This window comes from Mchenga conophoros, linkage group LG17, assembly GCF_057382185.1.
Source record: "Mchenga conophoros isolate Kocher_MC1m ecotype Shallow Benthic linkage group LG17, M_conophoros_male_GT1.1, whole genome shotgun sequence".
Lineage (NCBI taxonomy): Eukaryota > Metazoa > Chordata > Actinopteri > Cichliformes > Cichlidae > Mchenga > Mchenga conophoros.
In genome coordinates this window covers 7,047,329-7,072,229 of record NC_140542.1, presented here as the reverse complement: position 1 = coordinate 7,072,229, position 24,901 = coordinate 7,047,329, and the positions used below count along the sequence as shown (strand labels likewise).

General features: G+C 39.5%; 2 protein-coding genes across 22 annotated transcripts in view; one reads left to right on the top strand and one right to left on the bottom strand.

The window, feature by feature from the left end:
- Positions 1–1,153: 1,153 nt before the first annotated feature.
- atg4c (autophagy related 4C, cysteine peptidase) lies at positions 1,154–11,397 on the bottom strand. 2 transcript variants are annotated; one of them, XR_014889205.1, is made up of 11 exons: positions 10,989–11,397; positions 10,513–10,596; positions 9,753–9,977; positions 7,600–7,939; positions 6,729–6,799; positions 4,782–4,984; positions 4,519–4,597; positions 3,671–3,747; positions 3,447–3,554; positions 3,076–3,195; positions 2,677–2,694 (listed from the first exon to the last, which is right to left on the bottom strand). XR_014889205.1 is itself a non-coding variant. In XM_085252012.1 (10 exons), the coding sequence occupies exons 1-10, from the start codon at positions 11,062–11,064 to the stop codon at positions 2,527–2,529; spliced, it is 1,443 nt and encodes a 480-aa protein (XP_085108138.1). In that variant the 5' UTR covers positions 11,065–11,391; the 3' UTR covers positions 1,154–2,526. The 2 variants fall into 2 exon arrangements, 1 of the variants encoding a protein (XP_085108138.1); XM_085252012.1 differs by lacking the exon at positions 3,447–3,554 and having other exon boundaries at positions 1,154–2,694; positions 10,989–11,391.
- A 1,395-nt stretch (positions 11,398–12,792) lies between these two features.
- The window catches only part of dock7 (dedicator of cytokinesis 7), a 48,160-nt gene continuing 36,051 nt past the window's right edge, over positions 12,793–24,901 (top strand). For all 20 annotated transcript variants that reach the window (XM_085252007.1, XM_085252005.1, XM_085252004.1 and 17 more), the window contains exons 1-12: positions 12,793–12,937; positions 17,075–17,174; positions 19,074–19,249; positions 21,613–21,681; positions 21,786–21,915; positions 22,056–22,268; positions 22,416–22,501; positions 22,607–22,673; positions 23,175–23,324; positions 23,724–23,804; positions 24,064–24,226; positions 24,666–24,808. In XM_085252007.1, coding sequence (XP_085108133.1) covers positions 12,900–12,937; positions 17,075–17,174; positions 19,074–19,249; positions 21,613–21,681; positions 21,786–21,915; positions 22,056–22,268; positions 22,416–22,501; positions 22,607–22,673; positions 23,175–23,324; positions 23,724–23,804; positions 24,064–24,226; positions 24,666–24,808 — 1,416 coding nt within the window. In that variant the 5' untranslated portion in view covers positions 12,793–12,899. The remainder of the gene's footprint in view (positions 12,938–17,074; positions 17,175–19,073; positions 19,250–21,612; positions 21,682–21,785; positions 21,916–22,055; positions 22,269–22,415; positions 22,502–22,606; positions 22,674–23,174; positions 23,325–23,723; positions 23,805–24,063; positions 24,227–24,665; positions 24,809–24,901) is intronic.

The window sequence follows — 24,901 nt, the reverse complement described above, 5'->3', positions numbered from 1 at the left end:
GGGGTTTACTCTAAAGTCAAGCACGATCTTAAGATATGATACCAATCCCTCTTAAGAGTTTCACACCACAGGTCATTTCCTCCTGCCGATCACACCAAAATAAAATCTTCATGGGGAGTCGCCATGTCTTTGTGTTGACCCCCCAATCCCCCTGACACACACATCCATCCATCTGCGTAACAGAGGAATAACTCATAGACTCCCCTGTTTGTGAGGAATTTGCTCGGCTGCAGATTAGATTTTCAGGAATCTGCAATATGAGTGACACTTTAGACAGCTGTGTTAAACAGTAAGGCACAATGTATGTGATCAGCTTGCTTTGTAAAGCCACCGCTTGCTTATTGCATTTCCCCTGAGCCTCAGGGGAATATTAATCAAATATTCATACGTCCCCTGTAAATACTTGGAGAACACAGTCAGCCCTCAGACCGCTGTGCTCTGCGACACAAATGCTCTTTCATGTCTGTGAAAAAAAAAAAATCCCAAATGTCCCATCATCCCTCCTGCCCATTCAACCCTTCCTCTTCACCGTACAAAGATCTTTTTGCTCTTGCATATTTGATGTTCCTGCTCTGTCCAAACAGTCAGTTGCCCAGCCACTAAAAAAAAAAAAAAGAAACTTGCCACACAGATCAGACAGTGGATCTAAATGATGCCTTTATGCACTTTGCCATTGCTTCAGCATGGCAGAGAACAGATGGATTCTTCTTTCTGTCCCTCCATCCTAACCCTTGCCCTGTCTCCAACACAGAAGGGACAGTTTCCTCCTTAAAAAGCATGCCTCATCATGATACAAGAATTTGTATTGTACAGGAAAACAGTCCGGCATAGCTCAAACTAAAGGGGCAACAGACAGATTATCCATGGTAACAGAGCTTTGCACACAAGGATATTTTCTTTTCCTCCGCAGAGGAACACAATTGCTGCCAGTGTCACTGGGTCACATTTTTTCCGGTTCCTGGTTAATGGGCTGTAGAGATGGTTAGCACGTACGATTAGTTTTAATCTACTACATTTGACTGGGAGAGAAAGGAACTGAATACATTTCAACACACCACTGAGGTTTGCATGTAGCACTGATTTTTTTTTTTTCTCTTTTTGTCCTAGGATGGCTCAGGATTCTTAAAGTGAACAAAAAACAAACTAAACAAAAGAAAGAAAAAAAGATTTCAAGTTTATTTAACTTTTTTTTGCTTGGCAGTGGTTAAACATTGTAATTTTATAAGTCAATTTATCCAAGCAGACAAAGCATGTGTTTAACAGACGGAATACTTCCTTCATCATGTATAGTTACTATGAAACTGTGTCACACCTGGTTCTTACTCACTCAGTGCTGGAGAACAGAATGAAGAAAACTGAAATATGGCAAGGTGCATGGCATGAAATGTTACAAAACCCTCTTTGTATGAAAAATATCTCTCAAAAATGTGGAAATAATGGAGTAAAGTAGTATAACAGTGCTTATAGTGTTGACTTGAATCTCTATTGTCAATCCCAAAAAACTTTTAGCAGCCTCTAGATTACAATTCCCTGAATCAGATTTAAAAGAGTCTTTTTTAACTCTTTGATTCATTTGCTGTTATAAACGTGTTAGCTATAAAGAGGTGATATCCTACAGAGAATCTTATTGTTAACATTACATTTATAACAGATAGTGCTTTGTGCTTTACAGAACATGGCACAGTTAACCCCTTAGCAAATCCTAGTCCCTTTCACTGTGATGCAAGCAGGCAAAAATGCACATAGGCAAGCAAATACACCACACCATGTTGCAAAGACAAAGAAGTTAATTATAAAAAAGATATTAACAGTGTTTTTAAAACACTCCTTCAAAGCATATGCTTCTGCAGTCTGCTGCTGAGATGCTCTTCATTCTTGTTTTTTGGCAGAGATGTTTGAAAAAATTACTTGCTCTGCCCATCTTCATAGACTGCCTAGCTTATACTAATGAAGACATTTACCATACCTGTTAGGCTACTGCTACCTACACTTAAGAGTTCTCTAGTTGCAACCCTATGCTTTTAAAAAATAATCTAACACTGATCTTAGTTTATAATTACTACTTCGACATGGCATTCTCAGTCCTAAATTCACAAAACTGAGGTGTGAACTTGACCTGGCGATCATTATAAGCTTCTGATTTAAGGTGCAAAATCTCAAGTCCTCTGAAATCTGATGAGTTCACAAAATCTCTATCAAAAATATGATAATGGTGTAAAATGAACAGTGCTCTCCCAAATGCTCCCCTTTGCTAAAATACCATTTCAAAACACCACCAAAAAAAAATGTTGGGTCACTGAATTCAGTAGAGCACAAAAAGATGTTCCAAGGCTTCCTGGCATATTATTCAACATGTTCACATTACCTACAAACATAAGTCTCACCAGTTAATTACAAATTCATCAGTAAAGTGTCCGGGATGCATAAACTGTATTCGTGTAGTTCCATAAACCTTTATATCACTTACATGAGGCTCTGGACTTTAACAAATTAGATTAATCAGAAGAGGACTTTAAAAAAGGGCTGTCAAAGCAGCACAAAGTCTCCGACGGTGGTGACCGTCCTCCGCGGGTCACGGATGAAGGGCCACTCTCTCTTTTCAGGTGTCAGGCCTGCCGACAGGTTGTAATCTCTGCCATGACCTTGCACGAAAGTGAATGCGGGGTATTTCTCCTTCGCTGATGGCTGCAGCAGCTGGAACAATAAAGCAGTGTTTCATGGCTTTGCTTTTAAAGGCTTAAGATAACAAGGCTTAGGATCTTCTTTTCGAAGATGCAAATCACATTCATTTCACTTAAACAGAAAGGTTTTTTTTTTCTAAATTTGAGGACGGATTTTGGTTTACAACAACAAAACGACTGGTGTGAGAAGTAAGAATTGAGACAGATTTATGGCTAAATGGTGCCACCTGCTGTCCAACTCAGGTTACCTGACGGATATATTTGCCAGGACAGGAAACAATGAATATACAGCAGTATTACAACAACAATAATAGCATGTAAAATAAGGAAAGAAATTGTGAGGAATTGTGTAGAGTCACAGTAACTATCAAGGTATCCTTTGCTGTGGTCTCACCTTAGACAGCTCCTGACTGATCCTCTCGTAGTCTTGAACACTTCTGGAGTAGAAACCAACGGTACAGCTCGGGTCCATCTTGCTGAAAGGCATCTTCTTTGGCGAGGGGCAATGATACGACTAGACAAAGAGAGACAAAATACATGAAAATATTCATCAAGCTGAAGGGCCAGGTGACTGCGGGGCATACATACACACCATGACAGCATCGACACCAAATAAGATGTATTCTGCGTCACATGATGAATGCAATCCTATTTATCTGCTGTCACAGCATCTGAAATTTAACACCTTGTCACACTGTATACCACGGCGTGCAAAAAGCATAAAACAAAGTTTCGGCACAGTGCTGTGTGCCGATTTGTACTTACGGGCCCTGAAATATTAAGGCTCACGGCGGCCGAGCCCGTATTTGCCGTATTTCTCTTAAGTGGCAGCTTCAGTTATCCGAGCAGCAAATAAATCAGCAGATGGGGACTCTGTAATTGGACCGAGTGCTGCTTTAAGATTCATACCCTTAAGTACTAACAGCAACTATTAAATTCACATTACCGGGCCCCCCCCAAGTCAGCTCGTCTGTGTAATTTCACATTACCTGAAGAGGGAAATCGCTGGTGCTGACATCCACAAAAGACTGACAGTAATGAGGGTCCATGTAAATCAAGCTGTCATCTGCAAGGACAAAACAAAAGACAAGTTATTCAAAAACATCCGATTATTACAAAAATGCGTTTCTCCCCCAATTTCTATGCAGAGCAGCTCAAAGTCACCACGCTTAGCCTACTGTTAGGCTTGTGGTGCGTCAAATATGCCTCCCAGAAGGTTGTTGCTTTTTAATATCCACCGGGGTGGATTAAATTCTACATAATCAGATGCGTTTGTACAAGCCCATCCTTTACACCCACAAAAAGAGGTTGTCATTTAATTTTTGTGTGGGGGAATTACTTTTACAAACACACAATTATATTCGACCATTTGCATATGATAAATGCCGCGCCGAGGTGTGCCTTGGCAGGGAGAATGTATTGCTTGTCATTTAGACATCATCCACCACTGTATTTCAAATTGGTAAAATGTAAATGCGTAAATATTGACTGCCAAGATGTACAACTGAAGGTTCCTCCTGGCTCCTGAAGGTGATGAAGAGTGGCTCACTTTGGGGCTCAGATGAAATTTAATGCATGCCTCCTATGGAAATCAATTACGGCTCACAACTTGGGAGGTTTACTTGTGATAAATGGGCAAGGCTTTGATGGGTCAGAGAGAATAAAGTAAGCCCTGCTTCACTTGCTTCCATCTCCACTCCTCTCCGTTTTCCTCGCGCAAACAGGAATACATTAACTCACTTTGTCTCTTCACATAAGAAGGGTATATTATGCAAAGTAATTTGCTATTCGCACCAACCTCTCTGTGCGTCTTCTTTCCCTCGTTTCCATTACTAACCTTGAAATCCCACGAAGTAGCAGGCCTGTTTGGGCTTCCCTCCGATGATGCCTATGCAGTACTCCAGACTCAAAATGCTCTAAATGGACACAGAAGGACAGAACGGAGATGCGCGGTTAAGTTTCCCACCATCCCAGTGGCAAAATCCAGTTATTTTGACTTTCTTTAATCTCCAAACATCTTCGTTCTTATTAATATGAATCTAATATTTGTTTTGTAGGGTTTTTGTTTTTTAACCACTCAAATCTAGATGCATTTTTCACCTTTGCAAAGTCAAAATACTCTGGGTTTGTCTTCTCCCCTCCGAGCCTAACAGGGACGAGGATGATTACAGCTCGGCTCTCCGGTAAGGTGGAAGCATGCACTGGATGGTCGTTCTGTGGCAGAGTAGGGGCGTCTGGTGTCTCATCAGAGGTCCGCTCTGCTCTCGGTGCCCTGTGGCAATCGACGACATCAGCGCTATATACTACAAAGGATCAATAACACATAAGGTCAGATCGAGGTCATTCAGTCTGCTGTGTTTTTCACCAAAATCCATTTGGATGAACAGTCAGCAGTAAGTAGTTGGTAAACATTGTTTTTTGTCACATTCCTGTTTTCTTTTTTTAATTAAAAAAAAAAAAAGTTTGTTTTTTTAAATTAAAACAACAACAAACAAACCCCAAAACAAAAACAGTTTTGCCACAGAATGGTGACCTTATACAGTTATGCCACTATACTGAATTTAAAAAGGAGGGTGGCTTTTGCTTTTTCTCTTATGGTAAAGTCTCTGCCTTAGAAAGATCATTTTGTTATTTGATTATGACTTTGACTATACAACTAAACAAAACTTTTTCTTTTAAAGGGTAAACCGTGTACCATCTTCTCTTGTTATGATATCGCCCCCTGCTGCTGCCACAGTAGAGCTCATTACTTTCAAAGTAGCGTCCACGTGTTGTAGATACTTTATTTACATTCATGTAACCAGGGGAACTACATGATGGGAGAGATACTCAAAGATCACATCATCACTGTAGCTAAACTACTATCTATCAGGGGCTGGTCAGATTTTGTGGTTAAGAACACTGAGCACCTCTTTAGCCTTTTTAAAATCTACTCTACAGGCCTCAGTGCAGCATGTTAAATGTTAAAATTCATGACAGTATAGTTAAAGACTGAACAAGTATGACTGGTTTGGAAGGGTTGTCAGGTAGAAAGCCTCTTTTTTTTTTTCTAAAAAGAGGCAGCATGGCTCCGGTTTGCAGAGTCGCACCTGAACAAACTACAAGACTTCTGTCCATTTGACAGACGAGACCAAACAGAAGGTGTCTGACCATCATGCATAACTCCACTTTTTCACAGATGACTTCTATACTATGGTCTCACGGTATGGTTTCATTTGTCAAGTGTTCATTTGAGACTATGCTTAAGGAATTTTAAGATCTTCAAAGGATCAGGTAATTTTTATGTCATGACACATACAATCTTAGAAGTAAAAATGGTTGTGCTTTCTTTATCACATGACTTTCACTTGTGTGTGTGTGTGTGTGTATATATATATATATATATATATATATATATATATAATGCTAATCTGCTAATTGTGCTAGTTAGCATGTGGCACTTATTAAGTCTGGTGCATGCTAGTGTGTGCTATGGTAATTTTTTAAATCCCTTTTTTACTTAATAATAACTAAAAATAGTAGCAATAATTATTTTTTTTAATTACTCAAACGATGAACCAGAAAAAAAATCTACTGTATTAACGAGACTGTGAATTTAAAGAGCTGTTTTATCTGTGGAATAAACTGATTGTTTAATATCTCATTCTCAAGAAAATATTTTTTAAAATGGCAAAGTTAAAAATGCTCAAGGTAATGTTCCTGGATTTCACTTTCTGTCCATATGAAACAAGAGAGGATACACAAATTCTCATAGTATGAAAAGCAGGAAACAGTCAAAGTTTGCATTTAGATAAATACATCACCAATAACTGTCTGTCTTTGACTTTAGAATCAGCTCTCAAGTTATTGAGGTTAAGAAGAGCCCGGAGTAGGAGGTTATAGTTTTGGAATGGATGTGTTTGTTGGGTAATAGACACAGCGAGACTACTGTCACTGCTTTACGCAGCTCCGATCTCACGGCAGCAAAAAGATGGCGGAAAACGCAAGGTCCGCCTGGGCGCTGTGCCCAGTCTCCTGTTTTATCAACAGCAGGCTCATCTTTCATACCTGTGCAGTCTTGGGAGACATAGGCAGTTATACACGCCAAACCAGGGTCCATCGCTTCCTCGACAGCTTTCCTAAGAGAAAGAGAAGGAAGACAAGAAGAAGAAGAAGCAGAGAGGAAATGGATGAGAAATGGAAGTTTGTATCTGGAGGTTATGCTAACCCGACATCGAGGCTTTGTTCATCATCACATTGCAAAGTTAAATAGCAAGAGATGGGTGTTTTAAACAAGTTAAAATATAAGAAGATATTTCCAGATAATTACACAGTTGTTGATAGACACATATGGTCACTAGATTGTATACATTATAATTATTTCATGATGATTAATAAAAAATTAAGTCTCCATCATTTAATGTAAACATGGTTGCATTAGATGATGATTCATTGGCACAAATGAATTTTGTGGAACAGCTATGCGGAGGCTTTATAATGGGTATAATGGGTATAATGATTTTAATACAGGCAATTTACATATGCACAATTAAACATACATTAAGCAGGTTATTATTTTTGTTTTTTTATTTTTCAGCAGTACAAATGTTTTGGTGTAGTCTCCCTCCTCGGGCTAAAATGATTTACTGACCTCAAGAAAATGTTTATTTTGTTGAATTACTTTTATTTTATGAAAAAAATTTTTTATGTCAAGACAAAGATGCATTTGTACATTTTCTTTCCTGTTACATGTTTTAAATCGTAGATATATATATAAAAAAAAAAAAAAAGGCTAACATGGCAACTAATATAAACTTCAATCAGTAACAAAACCCTGTTATTTTTGTCCTAAACAAAACTAAACCATCACATAGTCATGATTAAATCAATCAAATCAAATGGAAACAATTGTAAGTTCAGGCCAAAACGTTAAACCTACTTGAGGATGTGTGCCACCACAGCTGGTCCGTACCAGTCCCCGGCCTGTTTTCCCATTGTCAGGCCTAAGCGGACGAGTCTGTGGAGGCCCAGTGGAGTCGAAGGGCTATCTCCAAACCAAGACACCAGAGTGCGGTGATACATTTCCTTTAAATGTGCATCTGCCTCCTCTGCAGATCCAAGGGAAAGTGCTTGGGCCTGTGGTGATGAGTTACGTACAGAGGGTCCAGGAGCACCTTGCAGGGAAGCCTCCAGAGAGGCCACCAGACGTTTGGCTGCAGTTGTAGTCCACGTCTCTGTGTCTAAAGGCTGGAGTGTCACTGCTTCTGACCAAGTCCAGTCTTTGGACAAATATAACATGTGAGCAACAATTAACATTTCCTCTGTGAACACAAATGCTACTTAAGTTTGTTTGGAAAAAAAATCTCAGAATATTTAAATTCCAAGTTCTGTAGACTGATAGAAATTTTTCAGCATTTACCAAAATCTCAGCAAAGTGGAGGGACCTTTGTGGCTTGGGGCTTTATTGCTGCCTCAGAACCTTGACGCCTTGCAGCCATTGAGAGAACAATGACAGCAAAACTGTATCAAGGATTTTCCAGGAGACTATCATCAGGAATCGTTAGACGATGCTACATGGCAATGACCCAAACCACACAAAGAGTTTAACGGAGACAATTTTTTCGCAAGCAGCTACAGCGAACGTCTAATGGTGCCAGTTGCTGATAAGAGAAGCTCTAAAAGCTACTAAATTCAAGAGATTGCTTACTTTTCCAACCCCTACTGGGGTTTCTCTGCAATCTCTCAAAAGCAGGGTAAAATAAACTACAAAATGTTACTTCAAAGGTGTTACATAAGTAATCTGCACCATTCTAGCAGGACAGAAAATAGTTAGAGAATTCATACATGACACAGTACTTGCAGTGCAAGGACAGGCTGTAGGTTTTTAAAGCCTGATATGAGAAGTAGAAAATAATAGAGTCAACTCCTTTGACCAACTCTTTATGAGGATCTTTGAACCTGATCATTCAACATATCAAACTTCCATTTAGAACATTAAGAACAAAAAGTCATTCAGACCTTGAAATTAAAGGTTTTTGCCCTAAAGACTCTGAACCATGTGTGCTTCTGTAAAGGAATAGGTGTCATTCTGTTCAATTACAAGTTTGAGTGTCCCAGTATTTCATTTTAACTGTGCCTCAGCCTTACAAACAGGGAGGGAGCTGAAGGCGGGGAGAATGGGAGTGGCCCAGTCCATAAAATGGACCAGAATAGAGTCTAAGGCATTAACTAAATGACCTTGATTCAAAGTGAATCAAAGCGAAAATTGATCAATAAATATCCTAAAGTGGCCATTAGTCATTTTATAGAGAAATATTTCATTAGTGACATATTTTAGATTTGACAGAAGAACAAGTTTTAAATATTGTTTTCTAAATGACTGCTTTAAACCGGCAGTCATTCATTATGTAGACTAGAGCTGTTGAGAGACAATGGATCTTACAAAGATATTAAGAGTTCGCTCATTTGGATGCCTTGGACCAACTAAAAACTTACGAATTAAGGAAACTCTTCAAACTTCAAACGAGTTTTTCAAAAATAAGCATTAAACAAAAAATAAATTTAAGCTTAATTAAAGTGACAAAAGATGTTATCTCACAGTTGATGTCTTTGGAAAACAAAGAGAAACACTCAGCAGTTTACACTGCAGAGATCTTAGGAGAATAGAGTTTGTCTGAAACACAAACAGGTGAAAACACCAGACTAGTACACCTAAACTGCCAGGGCTGTCATCGGGTGAGACATCAGGTACATGGTGCACAAGGTCACAAGCCTATCTCATGGATAACACATTCACACCTACAGTCAATTTAGAATCACCAATTATCCTAACATGCCTGTCTTTGTACTGTGGGAGGAACCCACACATGGACAGGGAGAACATGCTCCACACAGAAAAGCCCCACATAGCCAATGGATTCAAAGGCAGGTGCGCTAACCACTGCAACACTGTGCCGCTTGGGACCAAAGACATTTGGACAATGAACTAATTTGAATATTTAAACTTAGAATGATATATGATTTTTATTTTTCATAGATCTTGTTGTAAGGGGTTATACTGTAGCACAGCTGCAGTACCATCATTTTCCTCACCTCTTCCCAAGAAGTGCAACATAAGTCCTTGAGCCAGCATCATCTGACCAGCCCTCAGCATGCAGCCCCAGCCACAGTCAGAGGTCAGCGTGCTGCCTGGCAGAGGGGAAAACTCTTCCCTGTAGGTGAGCCAGACACGGGATGCAAAATCCCTCCGGAAAGCATCCACATCCCCCATAACAAGGTCCTCAACAGAGGCTTCAGTAGGACTCTCTTCATCTGTGGCTAAAAAAAGATAAAAAGGGATTTGCAGTTACTTTTTAATTGTGTCAATTATAATAAAATGATCATTTTAACTTTCTTATTGCCATTTCTTACTTGTGGCTCATACTAATTGGCGTAACTGCTTAGCGCAATTTATCTACAAATTCAATGGATGGATCAAAGACACAATCCTGCTATTTCACTAACCACAGATATGAGAATGATCTAAACAATATCTACTTAGATGTTGATTCGTAAAAATTACACAAGTTAATAATGGTGCTTAAGTTATTTGTTACATACTGTACGTACATATATACTGTATACAATTTTTTTCAATAAAGTTGGGTGCTGGGTCAAGTGTACATAAAATAATTAAAAGTGAGCCTATAATTGTGTGGGGTATAATGATGTGTGATTCTGTTTTTTGTTTTTGTTTCTCACACAGTTTCCCATCTTTTGGGGAACCAGTATTGTATGTGACTTTTTATTACAGGGAATTCAATCAGCATAAAAGTGTCCATTTATTAATGTACCTGCATGTGTTCATGCATACCTTCAGCCTTAAAATGGTAACATTTTCCCAGAAGCAGCACGGGAGAATTTCTACTGAATGACGTCTTTGGTTTGAGAGCCCAACCTAAGACAGAGTAAACAGACAATATGTCACAGCTTCATCGATGGCGAGATTTAACTGACACACCTATCCTAGGAAACTAATCAGTAAGTGTACTGGGTCAGTTCCGTGACTCCTGACTTCTTGTTAATAAGACGGAGAGCGTTCGCCATTGGACAAAAGTAGGCCAGTAGAGGGAAAACATACAATACAATGTGGAAAAGTTTGATGAAGAACTATTTTAAGGAGTGACTAAGCAGCATAAGACTGTGTGAGTGCGTGTTCTGTTGTACAGAACATGGACAAGTCAAAGCAACACATCAGTGACGCGTGCATTGAAAACAAAGCAGGCACTCAGGGCTAAACATTGGTGTGTGTGTGTGTGTGTGTGTGTAAGCCTGCAGCCAATTACTTACTGTACTTCACATTGTGCCACACGGACAAGAACTTTGTCTTCAATTTTTCCACCTCGTCGCTCCCTTTATTCTCCATTTGAAACAGTGAGGGAGGAAACCCATTCCCATTCAGCCTACAACCATTTTACGTGACGGACACACAGTGTTAACTAACTATGACTTCGAGGTACAAAAATGACATGACATGACATTAAAGCTTGCAGTGAGAACATCGCTTCATTTTAGTTTCCTCCATCCGTTCGTGTTTCCCTCACAGACGCGTTGCAGCTCCGTGTTGAAACATGTCAAAAAGATCATTTAAAACACAGTTTGTCGTCCAGTAGTTGCGATATGAACTCACACTCCAAACACGAACGCCAATATTTACATTTTGAGGAAGTAGAAACAGTGAAGTCAGGTGATCTCGCGGTGCTTCCGCTGGGAACCGCGAGGGTTAGCCTGAAAAATAAATCCAGACAACCCGACAGGGCGGCGTTAAAAGCGGTTTCCCATTATTAACTGCCTTTAACTCCACTCTGCTTTGTTTGGGTAGTTCTTTTAATAAGAACAAGCGCTCTCTGTCGTACAAATGGGCAGGGCGTGGTATAAAAAAATATTTTAATCACATCGCAACAACGGCTGATGTTCATTTTCATCGTATTTATTTATTCATTCAGTCCTTTATTTTTTATGGATCTAGTGTACCGTTACAGTAATATACAGTAGAGACTTAACCTATCAATGTTATACAGTTATCCTGATAATATTCATTTTTCTCTTTCTCTTACAGAAATTCTACTATTTAGTTTAACTCCTATTACTGTTGACACTTGTTAAGTCTTAACAGTGTTAAGACGGTTGCGACTTAATTATTTTAATAATGTTGACAAATGGTTCTCTAAATTTGCGTGTTTGATTTTACTACAGCGTACTGCAGTCTATTTAAACATTTACTGTAAACCGATTTTCAGGAAATAAAAACTTTATTGAAATTGTCATTTTTAAAAAACAAAAACTTTATTCTATTATTTCACAAAACCTGAAGACAACATTACTCAGTGGCTTCTAAAGTAATCCGTATAAAAGAAGAAGATGATAAAATGTAGTCTCTTTTCTTTTGAATGTGTTTCATTTGCATTATCTACAATTGACAAAGTCTTTATGCTATTTGTTTTCATTTCTACGGTATTATGATTATTGTTTAAGGTTGTTAAGGACGACAATGAAGTAGTTCTTTTTTCATATATATATTTTATTCTCAGTTATGTCGCACAAACTTCCAGCAAACTTCCAGTCCTTTTTAAAAAATACTCCTTTGTTTAACTCATGCATACAAATCGGCATACAAAGTAACTTTTACTCAAGTATCAAATGTTGAAGTTTAGTACAAATGTGAAGCACTATACATCAATATTTTACTTCTACTTATTTCTACTCCAATATATATTGAGAAACAAATATTTTAACTTACAACTTAATTTATAAATTATTATTATCCATTAACAAATACTGCTGCTTTACCCGTGAAGACAAAAAATGCAAGTAAAAATATTTGACATGTATAATCATGCAAAATTTACATATTTCAGCTTCTTATAGGTCCTGCACCTGGTTTTACTATAATTTCGTGATAACTGCTTTTCCCGATAATTCTCAAGTGTCTTTAGTTTTGAAAGATGTTCATGTTCGCTATTCATTAATAGTATTTTATCCGTAATCCTTCGTCCTTAACCCACCCGAGTTCTTTTTGAAATGAGAATGCGCAAGTACTTTTCATTGGGTGTGTTCTGTGGCACAGCGTTACGTTCATTACGGTAATGATCCATTCTCCTGTTTTCCCGTTTTTCCCTGTGGTCGTATTGAGTGGAAAACGGAGTCTGCCTGCTGCCTGCCTGCCTGGGAATTTGCTTAAGCACATCAGCGGCCACTGCCATGGCTGAACGCCGCGCCTTCGCCCAAAAAATTAGCAGGTAAAGACTTAACATACCGCAACGTGCTCGCAAAATGCCCACCGAGGACTTCCATGTAGGTCGCCCTCAGACCAATGCTGAGGGAACCCTATGAAGGAGGCCCAGCCGCCAGCGCAGCCTTGCTGCTCTGAGCTAGCCGCTTGTTAGCTGTGACTGCAAAGATGCTCAGACCCACCCAGACAGACAGCGACACTGCTAGCTGCTACTGTCCTTTACCAGTGAATACTAACAAAGGGGTGATATCATATTTATGTATGTCTCCGGGGTGGAGAGGAAACAGACTTTCAATAATTATAATTACCGAAATGAACGTAGCTACTGTAAATTGATAACCGTTAATTTTGGACAAGTAGCTATCTCGCTTACAGTAGCTAACGATGGGCAGCTAGGTACTACTGGCACTGGGAGAGATGTGCCTGAACTTTGTTATGTTTAAAGATTTACCTAACTGAAACGAGATTGCACATTTATTACTTGGAACAAAAGCCTCCCTCCGCTGATATCAAATACTGATATTATAATCTCTTCCCCGCCCCTCAGACAGATCAAAGTAATCTCTTTAACAAAGGGCTTTGTGCAAGCTGTCAAATGCCATCTTCCCAGTCAGTGTTCAGATAGCTGTACAGTACAGATCAACATAGACGTATTTAATCACTGTTATTGCTGATCAATTAATGTCCGAACAATGAAGGCGTTTTAAAAATTGTTGAGCAAGTATATGCATGCGTGCCTGCTGGTTGACCTGTTCTCTATGTGGTGCTGTTAGATGAGATAAGAATTTACATCTCTCTGGAGAGCGTTTCACTGTGATCCACAGTGAAGATAAAGATGATTACATAAGACCACAGACATGCTCCTGAGTGTTGTCTATTTTAAAATCGATAATCTATTTGAAGCAAATGTGTTTTCATTATTGAACTGTAGTAAGTTCACTATCATCTTGACATTTTCCCGTAGAAGTTGTTTACGTCCCGACTGAAAGAATATGAATCTACCATATATTAACTTTCCATCGTATTATTGGGACTTCACATTATTATTAAATTACTGACAGGATGATTCTGAGATGCCTTTTGGATGGCATGCACATGAGCATGCAGAGTAATATAAGTCGCGGCCCTCATTAAGAAACCTGTGGCATTTAATGACATTTTTCTGGCTCAGTTTAAGTAGACAAAGTAGATTTGTTATTGAATTTGGCTGCTTTATATTGCAGTTGTGATATTATATCTGTATTATGGGCATAACAGGCCTCAATAAAAGTTGAAATGGTTCCCTGTTAATCTTCTCACAGCCTGTTGGAATGCTTTTTAACATGCTAAAATTATTCACGTAACAAAGGACAAGAGTTCTCTGCTGAACTTGTTTAGCTACACTCTTTCTTTTTAATGAAAGCTATTATCACATATTTTTTGGCCTTTTGAAAGGGTACAGTGAAGAGTGACAGGAAAGCAGAGGTAGAGAGAGAGGGGAAGACAGGCGGCAAAGAGCTGTGGGTCGGATTCGAATCGAGGCTTGCCACTCTCAGCCACGGGCATACGGTTGCCTGCTCATCCCAGCGACCTAAACCGGTGCCCGCTATCACATATTTTAAGTCAAATTTCCTCCTACTCAGAAGGCACAGTCCTGCCTCAGGATTGTTAAGCTATGATTCTTCTTTTGCTTCCACTTTCTATTTTGCGCCTGGGAAGAGAAGTTGTTGTTTTTACCATCTTTGTCAGATATCCTGTTTGCTTAATCAAGTTATTCCTCTGTGCAGTGACCAGTGCTAAGTAAAGGTCTGGCAGGAGGGCTCGGGGAGCAGTGTGGAATGTGTTTGTCAGTGCAGCCTTGTGCTTTTTCCCCAGCTGTGACAGCACGGCTCTGCAGAGACCTCCTGATCTCTCCCACAGAACATAATCTTGTTCATCTTAAGCTGGAAAGTTGGATCATGCTGCTTTTGTTTTGTTTTCCTGCTTAAAATGATAACTGTGACATTTTGTTTGTAGTCTTGTCTGATGCTCATGCATTACAGGAGTGGAGATGATCTTAGCCGATTTAGAAAATCGGAAAGGGATGTGACTTTTGTAATGATCTCACAGACTCAATCACAAGTGATCTGTACTCACAATTGCTGTAATTATGGGCCAGAGTCTAAAGTCACCTTCAAGCTAGTCGTTATGATACAACTTTTAAAATGAGAGTGGAGAGAAACAGACACATTAGAGAGTTTGTTGCTTATGAGGAAAAATATTACAAAAAAACATCATAACACTGCATTAGCAGTGTAACATAACCTTGGCCCTTTAGTTTGTAGCTTTTTTCCTTGGCTTTAATTTGTTTGTGTCGCTTTGGGCCTCTTGCTGCATTGTTTTTCTGTTCAAGGCAAAAATCTTTAAGTGGTTTTGGTGGTTGCTGTGATTTAAAGGACCTTCGAATGTGCGTGGCTACAGCCACAATTGAAGACTGAGAGCTTTGTGCTGACCACTGGGGTCCAGGGATTTTTTTTTAAATTATTTTTTTTCTGCTGTGTATTGGTGTAATACACGATGCTGTCTGAGCTAACACAGTGAAGCTCAGCAGAGACAGAAGGAGAGTTAAAATACAAAAAAATGTGATCCTCTGTGTTTGTTAGTTTTACATATCCCAGTGAGTTGCTTGAAGTAGCAACTGCATTTAGGTAGTTAGTTGGACATAGCCAAAATCCTTCAGCATGCCTTTTAAAAAAAATCTTTGTATGTTATGAGATAACCCAAATGATTCAATAAAAAAGCCTACATTTTTAGCTTCTCAAGGAATTTAAAGTAAATAAATATGCCATTTTTGCAATCATGCAGTTTTTTGGGTTTTTTTTAATTCACCAAACTTTGACTTTTGTCAGTACTCCATATCATTGACTGAGACAAATATCATACTGGATACTATAGTTAATCTTGTGTTACATAGCTGATATAGTGGTACCAGTGTTGTTAGTGTAAATTTTTATATACTGGAGGCAGAGCGAAGTATGTTTTCCACATAAATACGACTGGTGCTAGAATTGCATTATGAAATTGAGAAAAAGATAATGCAATCTTATTACCTAATGTTGTATAGGGGAAATAATATTTTGTGATAGATCCAACCCTCTTTATTGCACTTCGACCGCGTGGGACATTTTTTTTTAATGTAGAACACTGACTGTACCAGGGACAGTCACATACCATACATTACTGGAAAGGTCTCACTGTACAATAAACCTTTGTTGTTGTTTCTGGGACAGTCCCAGCAAAAACCTCTGAAAGGATATAAATACATTCACCACATAGTGTCATATTTGAGATTACTACTTATAATACTTCTGTGGTTGTAGCGCTGTATTTTCCCAGTGCAACCACTGTTGTTCACAGTTTTGGATGAATCAGAGCTTGCACACGAGTTCAAATGTAGCTTCTGTCATTCATCTTGGCATTATTTTGCCAAGATGGGTTAAATTGGTGGGTTAAATTTATGGGTTATTCCACTAAATCTACAATAATCCATTTCATATGTTGGAGAATATGAAAATATTCATGCTTTGTAGTTACATCACTGTCCTTGGATGTTTTTTTTATTCTTAAGCTGTATACATAGTTGAAGCTATTCGCTTGTGGCACATCACTTTGAAATTGCCGTCTGGTTGCTTGTGGACATTGCAGGGTTCGGTTGCCCAGCTGACCTTCTAATGATTTTAGTAGCAGGTCATATGTCAATCAGTGGTATTTTTCACTTTCATTAGGAGTCTCTTCAGTTGCTTGCCTGAAAGTTTATCACAGGTCTTGCCCACTTCATGCTGCTAGCAGTTATTTTGCCCATAGTTGCTTGAAGTTACCAAATATCATTCGCTTTCTGTAATCTCTGGCTGTCACGTTGCTGTGAATTGCTTGCAGTGTGTATGCAGCTTTACACAGACACATTTCCATCACTGGTTTGTTCTGTTGTTCTGTTTTAATCACACCAGTACTGGGATCCGTCATTCATGGCCGTCATTCGTCCATACTGTGAGAAATATACTGGGATGGTCTTAATATGATTCTAAATACTAATAAGCCTGCAATATCCACTTAATGGATGTCTAGAGAGACTTTTTGCATAAGCTGACTTATTTCTTGTCCTCTCTACCTGTTACTCTGTTTGCAGGACTGTGGCAGCAGAGGTTAGGAAACAGATAGCTGGACAGTATGGAGGCTCCCCACAGCTCTTCAAAAACCTCAACGTCGGAACAACAACAAGTAACACAGTGAGTAGTCTGAAAGGCCGCTGATCATTCATTGTGTTTACATGTAAACAGTTGTAGTAGTTGGTTTTCTTCAAATGAGATCGATGTTTTCTCTAATTGGGGTCAGGGGTGTTTTGCTTTGGGTTTTTGGTACATGTGAAAAGCTGCACAACTGTCTAGCAGAGTGCCATGAGGGATAACTATTGATTGTCCTGTTCACCACATTAAGCCTTTTTACACAGACATTTGAAGGTGTTGGTGCAGCTCCATCATTATTATCCCTTTCTGTTTTGTATCGTTATTGTTCTGACTTTGAGCTTTGAGCGTGACAATCGTTGATTGTAGAAAAGATTAGCAGGTAAGGCATGATAATATTACAATGGTAGTATTGATGTATAAACTGTTGTGCCTTCAATTCCACAACAAGGTCATGGTATCTAAAATCACATGCTGTAGGCAGTATCATGCTACCTTTATTTGGCTTAGCATCTGTGTAAAAATGGCTCATGTTTGTTAAAGGAGTAGTGTCAATTGACCCTGAGTACTCATGAGCCGAAACACCAACACGTGGTCCCACCTTCACTACTTAATTAGGCTGCATTTGGTCTCTAATTAAAACTGTGAAAGATATTCATGTTCAAATTCCTCAAGAGGAAGAAGAACAAACATGCATGCACACACCCACACACAGACAAACACAGACACGCACAGACAGACCCTTAAAATGAAGCTGCTAAAACAGATTCTCCCTGGGTTCCACTTGTAGAAGCAGGCAAACGCTGCGTCCACACTAGCACATTTTCATTTCAGAATGTTTCAGAAGAGTCTTCATCCACATTAAAATGCTGAAAAGCATATGACACCACTTTTCACATAAAATGTTAACATAGAAACAGAGGACTGGTTGCTTAGCTATAGAAAATATTATGGTGGAAGAATACAATAAGAACAGCACTAACAGAAAGACCAGCGAGTTGTTTGTTTTTGCTAGGACGAATGGCAAGGTGGAAACTCAGAATTAATAAGCATAAAAGCTTCTAGCTTAGACAACAATGTTAGCAACACATGTGCAAATCAGAGAAGCAGACAAAGTGACTTATAATTAGCATATAAAGTAATTCTAGAGTTGATTATATTATCAGACATTTGAAACTGAAATGGAGTTGGAAGCCCTTTCAGGCAAGATATCTGTTTTAGAGGCCCTGAATGGTGTAGAGATGCGGGCATTAGAAAGAAACCCAAGTAGAGGATGCAGCCATAAGTTTTATTCAGATATATAGTGATTGGCTTATTTTGCATTGCTTTGCAGTTAACTGTAGGTCTGTGTTAGCTCCGGTTGTGTATATTTTTATCAACTCCTTCGTATGTCCATCACCAGTATTCTTTGCTTCTACAGGTCGTTGCTTTTCATCGCCACAAGTTACAAAATGAATTTCATTGACATACACGGTGTGTGGTTACCACATTACTGCTAGTATCCTCCCCTGTGTCAGCGCAGTAAGACCCATGATGTCATTAGCCTGTGATAATCTGGCTGCTTGTATCAGCTTTGAGGATATTCTCAAATCCCACACGGGTCATTCTTACAACTGATTTTTTTTTTATTATGAAATTAACAATGATCTGAAATCTAAAACAGTTCCCCTAACAGAATTGACATAAATCACCTCATATTTTAGATCTATTATTGCAGAACATGGTGCTCTATAATAGAGTGACAAATAACACCAGCTCTCCCTTTTTTCTCAATAACTGCATTTGTGAAGCATTTGCTTAAAAGTAGAGACGATTTTATTAAGACATTTGTAGACAAAGAAAAAAAAGTAGCCGAGCTGTACTGACGTGTATGCCCTTAACAGCTACTTAACTTCTCCCATCCCTCTGATTTTCTCCCTGTCACACTTGCTCATCGCCCACCAGGTTCCGCTCACGGAGGCGGTGGAGCCGGTGGATTTTGAGGAGTACCTTATCACTCACCCTCCCATCGTTGAGTCAGGTCCCCTGAGAGATCTGATTGAGTTTCCCCCAGATGACATTGAGGTCATCTACACACCCAGGGAGTGTCGCACAGTGGTACAAGCTGTCCCTGAAGACGGGTAAGGCTGCCGTGGAAGAAAGATGTGGAGTGTTCTTTGTTGTTTTTTTTCTTTTCTTTTCTTCATTTAATAGCATCTGGAATTTAATGTGTTGATCTCGAGAGACTAGTAATTGTTTGTAATGCAAATAATTTGTGTTAAATGTACAAACAAATGAGCAATAAAAGACTGTAATATATAGTGGAGATTGAATAATTTAGATAAAGTTGAGAGCACATATTTCAAATTAATGTGAAATCGCAGATTTTAATGAGGAATAGTGATCTTGGTTCCATATTTCATTTTCCAAAAACAATTATCATTTACTCAACGGCAATATATTTATATGTCAAGGCACTGTCCTTAAATCATTTGCTACATTTGTATGAGGCTGCGTTATCTTACTATATCTTATTAAATGTAGTAAGATAAGCTTACCTACAGTTTAATAGAGGTGCAAAAATTAAGAATGGAAGTCAAATGCCTGTATATTAGATGTGTATGTAAACTGTTTGGTTACTAAGTTAATGAGCGCCTTGGAATCCTTCAAGCTACAGTGGGGCAAAAAAGTATTTAGTCAGCCACCGATTGTGCAAGTTCCCCCACTTAAAATGATGACAGAGGTCAGTAATTTGCACCAGAGGTACACTTCAACTGTGAGAGACAGAATGTGAAAAAAAAAATCCATGAATTCACATGGTAGGATTTGTAAAGAATTTATTCGTAAATTAGGGTGGAAAATAAGTATTTGGTCACCTCAAACAAGGAAAGTCTCTGGCTCTCACAGACCTGTAACGTCTTCTGTAAGAAGCTTTTCTGTCCCCCACTCGTTACCTGTATGAATGGCACCTGTTTGAACTCATCATCTGTATAAAAGACACCTGTCCACAGCCTCAAACAGTCAGACTCCAAACTCCGCCATGGCCAAGACCAAAGAGCTTTCGAAGGACACCAGGAAAAGTATTGTAGACCTGCACCAGACTGCGAAGAGTGAATCTACAATAGGCAAGCAGCTTGGTGTGAAAAAAACAACTGTGGGAGCAATCATCAGAAAATGGAAGACATACAAGACCACTGATAATCTCCCTCGATCTGGGGCTCCACGCAAGATCTCATCCCGTGGGGTCAAAATGATCATGAGAACGGTGAGCAAAGATCCCAGAACCACACGGGGGGACCTGGTGAATGACCTGCAGAGAGCTGGGACCAAAGTAACAAAGGTCACCATCAGTAACACACTACAACGGCAGGGAATCAAATCCCGCAGTGCCAGACGTGTTCCGCTGCTGAAGCCAGTGCATGTCCAGGCCCGTCTGAAGTTTGCCAGAGAGCACATGGATGATACAGCAGAGGATTGGGAGAATGTCATGTGGTCAGATGAAACCAAAGTAGAACTTTTTGGTATAAACTCAATTCGTCGTGTTTGGAGGAAGAAGAATACTGAGTTGCATCCCAAGAACACCATACCTACTGTGAAGCATGGGGGTGGAAACATCATGCTATGGGGCTGTTTTTCTGCCAAGGGGACAGGACGACTGATCCGTGTTAAGGACAGAATGAATGGGGCCATGTATCGTGAGATTTTGAGCCAAAACCTCCTTCCATCAGTGAGAACTTTGAAGATGAAACGAGGCTGGGTCTTCCAACATGACAATGATCCAAAACACACCGCCCGGGCAACAAAGGAGTGGCTCCGTAAGAAGCATTTGAAAGTCCTGGAGTGGCCTAGCCAGTCTCCAGACCTCAACCCCATAGAAAATCTGTGGCGGGAGTTGAAAGTCCATGTTGCTCGGCGACAGCCCCAAAACATCACTGCTCTCGAGAAGATCTGCATGGAGGAATGGGCCAAAATACCAGCTACTGTGTGTGCAAACCTGGTAAAGACCTATAGTAAACGTTTGACCTCTGTTATTGCCAACAAAGGTTATGTTACAAAGTATTGAGTTGTATTTTTGTTATTGACCAAATACTTATTTTCCACCCTGATTTACGAATAAATTCTTTACAAATCCTACCATGTGGATCCATGGATATTTTTTTTTCACATTCTGTCTCTCACAGTTGAAGTGTACCTCTGGTGCAAATTACTGACCTCTGTCATCATTTTAGGTGGGGGAACTTGCACAATTGGTGGCTGACTAAATACTTTTTTGCCCCACTGTATGTGGGCTTAATGTCTTTACTTAATGTACTGCTGGCTCTTAGTATTTCAGAAGAGATGGCAGAAGCATTACAAGTGTGCTTCAGCGTGTGATATACCAGAAAGATGTATTTATTTCAACACATTTAATGGTCTGCCATCCATATCAGTAAGCCTGCATTTAGAGTCTGACTCTGCTGTTAAAATAATGTTTGTTTGGTTGATTATGTTTGTCTGGCTGCAGGGACACTGATCCTCATGTTAGAGACTGCGTCAGATCCTACACAGAAGACTGGGCAGTCGTCAATAGAAAGTAAGGCTTCACCATGTGAAAATATTCTTAAAATACACATAATAATCCTGAAATAATATTAGTAAATGAATTAAAGTGTTCTAAGTAATGGCTTGTTCCTTCAGATATCATAAGCTTGGTACTGGCTTTAATCCCAACACTCTGGACAAGCAGAAGGAGCGCCAGAAAGGCCTCCCCAAACAGGTGTTTGAAGCTGATGAGATGCCAGACAGCAGCAGTTACCAGGATGACCAGGTATCCTTTTTTTTTCATTAGGAAAATAATTAACCTGAATGATGTGTGTTAATTTCAGATTGACAATATCAAGATACAGGTTTAAAACAGTCCCACAGTGTATATGCTAGTCTGTCTTTTTTGCATTGGTTGTATTGCAGGATGACTTGAAGCGACGGTCAATGTCTATCGATGACACTCCGAGGGGTAGCTGGGCCTGTAGCATTTTTGACTTGAAGAATTCCCTCCCCGATGCCCTGCTTCCTCACCTCCTTGACCGTGCCCCCAATGAGGAGATTGACCGGCATAACGAAGACCAGCGCAAGGCCAACCGCCACCGTGAACTCTTTGCTCTGCACCCCGCCCTCGATGAGGTACAGTAAGCACCTTTCCATATCCTTAAAACCTTTTCTGCTAGTCTCCATTAAATTTATAGTTTAAACAGTTTTACATAACTGATAAAATTATTGTGCAATTCAGTCTTTTTTTTTTTAACCCCACACGTTTGTGTGAATGTGTAGGAGGAGCCCGTTGAGCGCCACTGTGTGCCTGAAGTACCTAAAGAACACTTTGGACAGAGGCTACTCGTCAAGTGCTTGTCCTTGAAGTAAGTGGTAGACGGCCTTTTTCAGAAAAGAAAAAAACGCCATGTAGCTCTTTTATTTAACTGCTGCTTTCTGCTGATCCACTCCTTTTTCTCTCCACCTTGAAGGTTTGAGATCGAAATTGAACCCATATTTGCTAGTTTGGCCTTATATGATGTCAAGGAAAAGAAAAAGGTAAGCTGTTATGCTTTACTCAGTGCCTCCTCAGCTCTGAGTTGTTGGGTCACTTCTGCAAACCGTTAAAATCGTTGGGAGGCCAAACGAATTTGATGAGTGGGCTATTAAATTTTATGTTGTGGGCCTGTTATGTTTTTGGGAATGCCGTTAAATCATACTCTGGAACTATGTATATATCTGAACAACCTTATCTAGTGCCGCTTCTTTCTGTTCCCTTTTAGCTAACAAACACTAGAGGGTAGCAGATGCCTTGATAAGTAGATCTCTCATATATAATGCCGCTTCACGGCTCCATAAATTTCTCTGGTGGCTTATTCATCACTGAGATGTTAACATGTTTGCCAGCCTCCACGAGCAAGAAGCCATGCTTTAGTAATAGAGTCATCAGAAATTACAATTAAATAATAATAGTTGTGATGGCGTAGTGCTATGATTACATTTAACAGGTGTTTTGGTCAAATAATAATTATCCGTGTGTCTGTTTCATGTGTCCTTCAGATATCAGAAAACTTTTTCTTTGACCTAAACTCTGAGCAGACAAAAGCGATGCTGCGTCCTCACATTCAGACAGCAGCCATCTCCACGCTGGCTCGCTCTGCCATATTCTCCATTACCTACCCCTCCCAGGATGTCTTCCTAGTCATCAAGGTGAAACAGTCATGCTAGAATTTCATCTCTCTTGTCAACTTTTGTTTTGTAATACGTAAAAGAGTACTAATAGCGGGTTTCCCTGAATGTTAGATATCCATGATTATGCAATGCCATCAGTATAAGGGTACTTGAGGCTTCATGTTTCTCTTACAGAAATGTCTTTGAATAAATTACAAGTAAAACCTTGACTTATTGTCCCTCTTTGATAGCACCAGAATACATTACATCAACCAAAACAAACACTGGACAGTTTTTCATTGCAGTGTTTGACTTAGTATGAAAGATAAAGCTTAATTGAAGAAACCTGCTGTCCTTTCACAATTTGACACCCATCTTCTGACCTGTTTCACTGCACGTGAGTGTAGTTACTGAAGGCTGTGTTTGCTTTGTCAACAGCTGGAAAAAGTACTGCAGCAGGGTGATATTGGAGAGTGCGCAGAGCCCTATATGGTCTTCAAAGAGTCAGACGCTGCCAAGGTACAATGAGAGTGAATTAAATGATGAATACCACGAAAGCTCAGTCTCAGATGTATTTCAGTTATATGTGATGTCATAATAAATGTTTTTATTCATTACTGTTTCTGCAACTGCAAGTACTCATTTAAAAGTACATTCCTTTTCATGGTCATCTCCTAATTTTGTTGCAGTGAATAAAAATTAAAACAAAAAGAATTCTGATTCATTGTTAATGTACCACAAACCCTGTATTTACGTTAACATTTCTATTTTTTTATAGAACAAGGAGAAGCTGGAGAAGCTTCGAGGCCAGTCAGAGCAGTTCTGCCAACGTCTGGGGCGCTACCGAATGCCCTTTGCGTGGACCGCCATCCATCTAATGAACATTGTTAACAGTGCAGGCAGCCTGGAGAGAGATACAGAGCTAGAGATGAGCCTCTCAGGTCTAACCATCTTCTTTTAATGCAAGCTTTCTAACTGTAATTGTAGACGTTGACCATGTATCTCAGAATGATATCAAAAGTTCCAGTGAGTAGGAAAAAAAACATGCCAGTGTTTTTTATGCCCACTTTCCATGTCACACATGGTCTAGTTGAAGAGACCATAACAGACATGGCAGTCATGCATTAGGTGCATGGACATTTCAGTAAATTGGCGTGCTTTAGAAACAAACAGGGCAACATCATATTGATCCCTGCTGTGTTATTTTTACTGTGACCCTTGGTGTTTGACTACCCTTTGACCTTAGAGGTTATCTTTGATGCTGACTGGTGGCGACAGCCTTCTGTTGCTATGGCAGATTAGAACAATGTCTGCATGTTCAGAGTGGAAAATAAATGTGGGCTTTAAAATGTTGAGTTTGTTTTTGTTGTATCTTTTTAGAGAGGAAAGGCTCATGGTCTGAACGGAGGAACTCGAGCATTATGGGAAGGCGTTCTCTGGAGAGAACCACAAGTGGAGATGAATCATGTAGCCTGACAGGTTTTAGACCTGCAACACTTACCATCACCAACTTCTTTAAACAGGTCCATGTGAATGTGCTTGCTCACACGATAGTAGATTATTAGTATTAGATTACTTTTCCTTCCCTTTGTCATTTTCTCATGGTTTTTTATTCT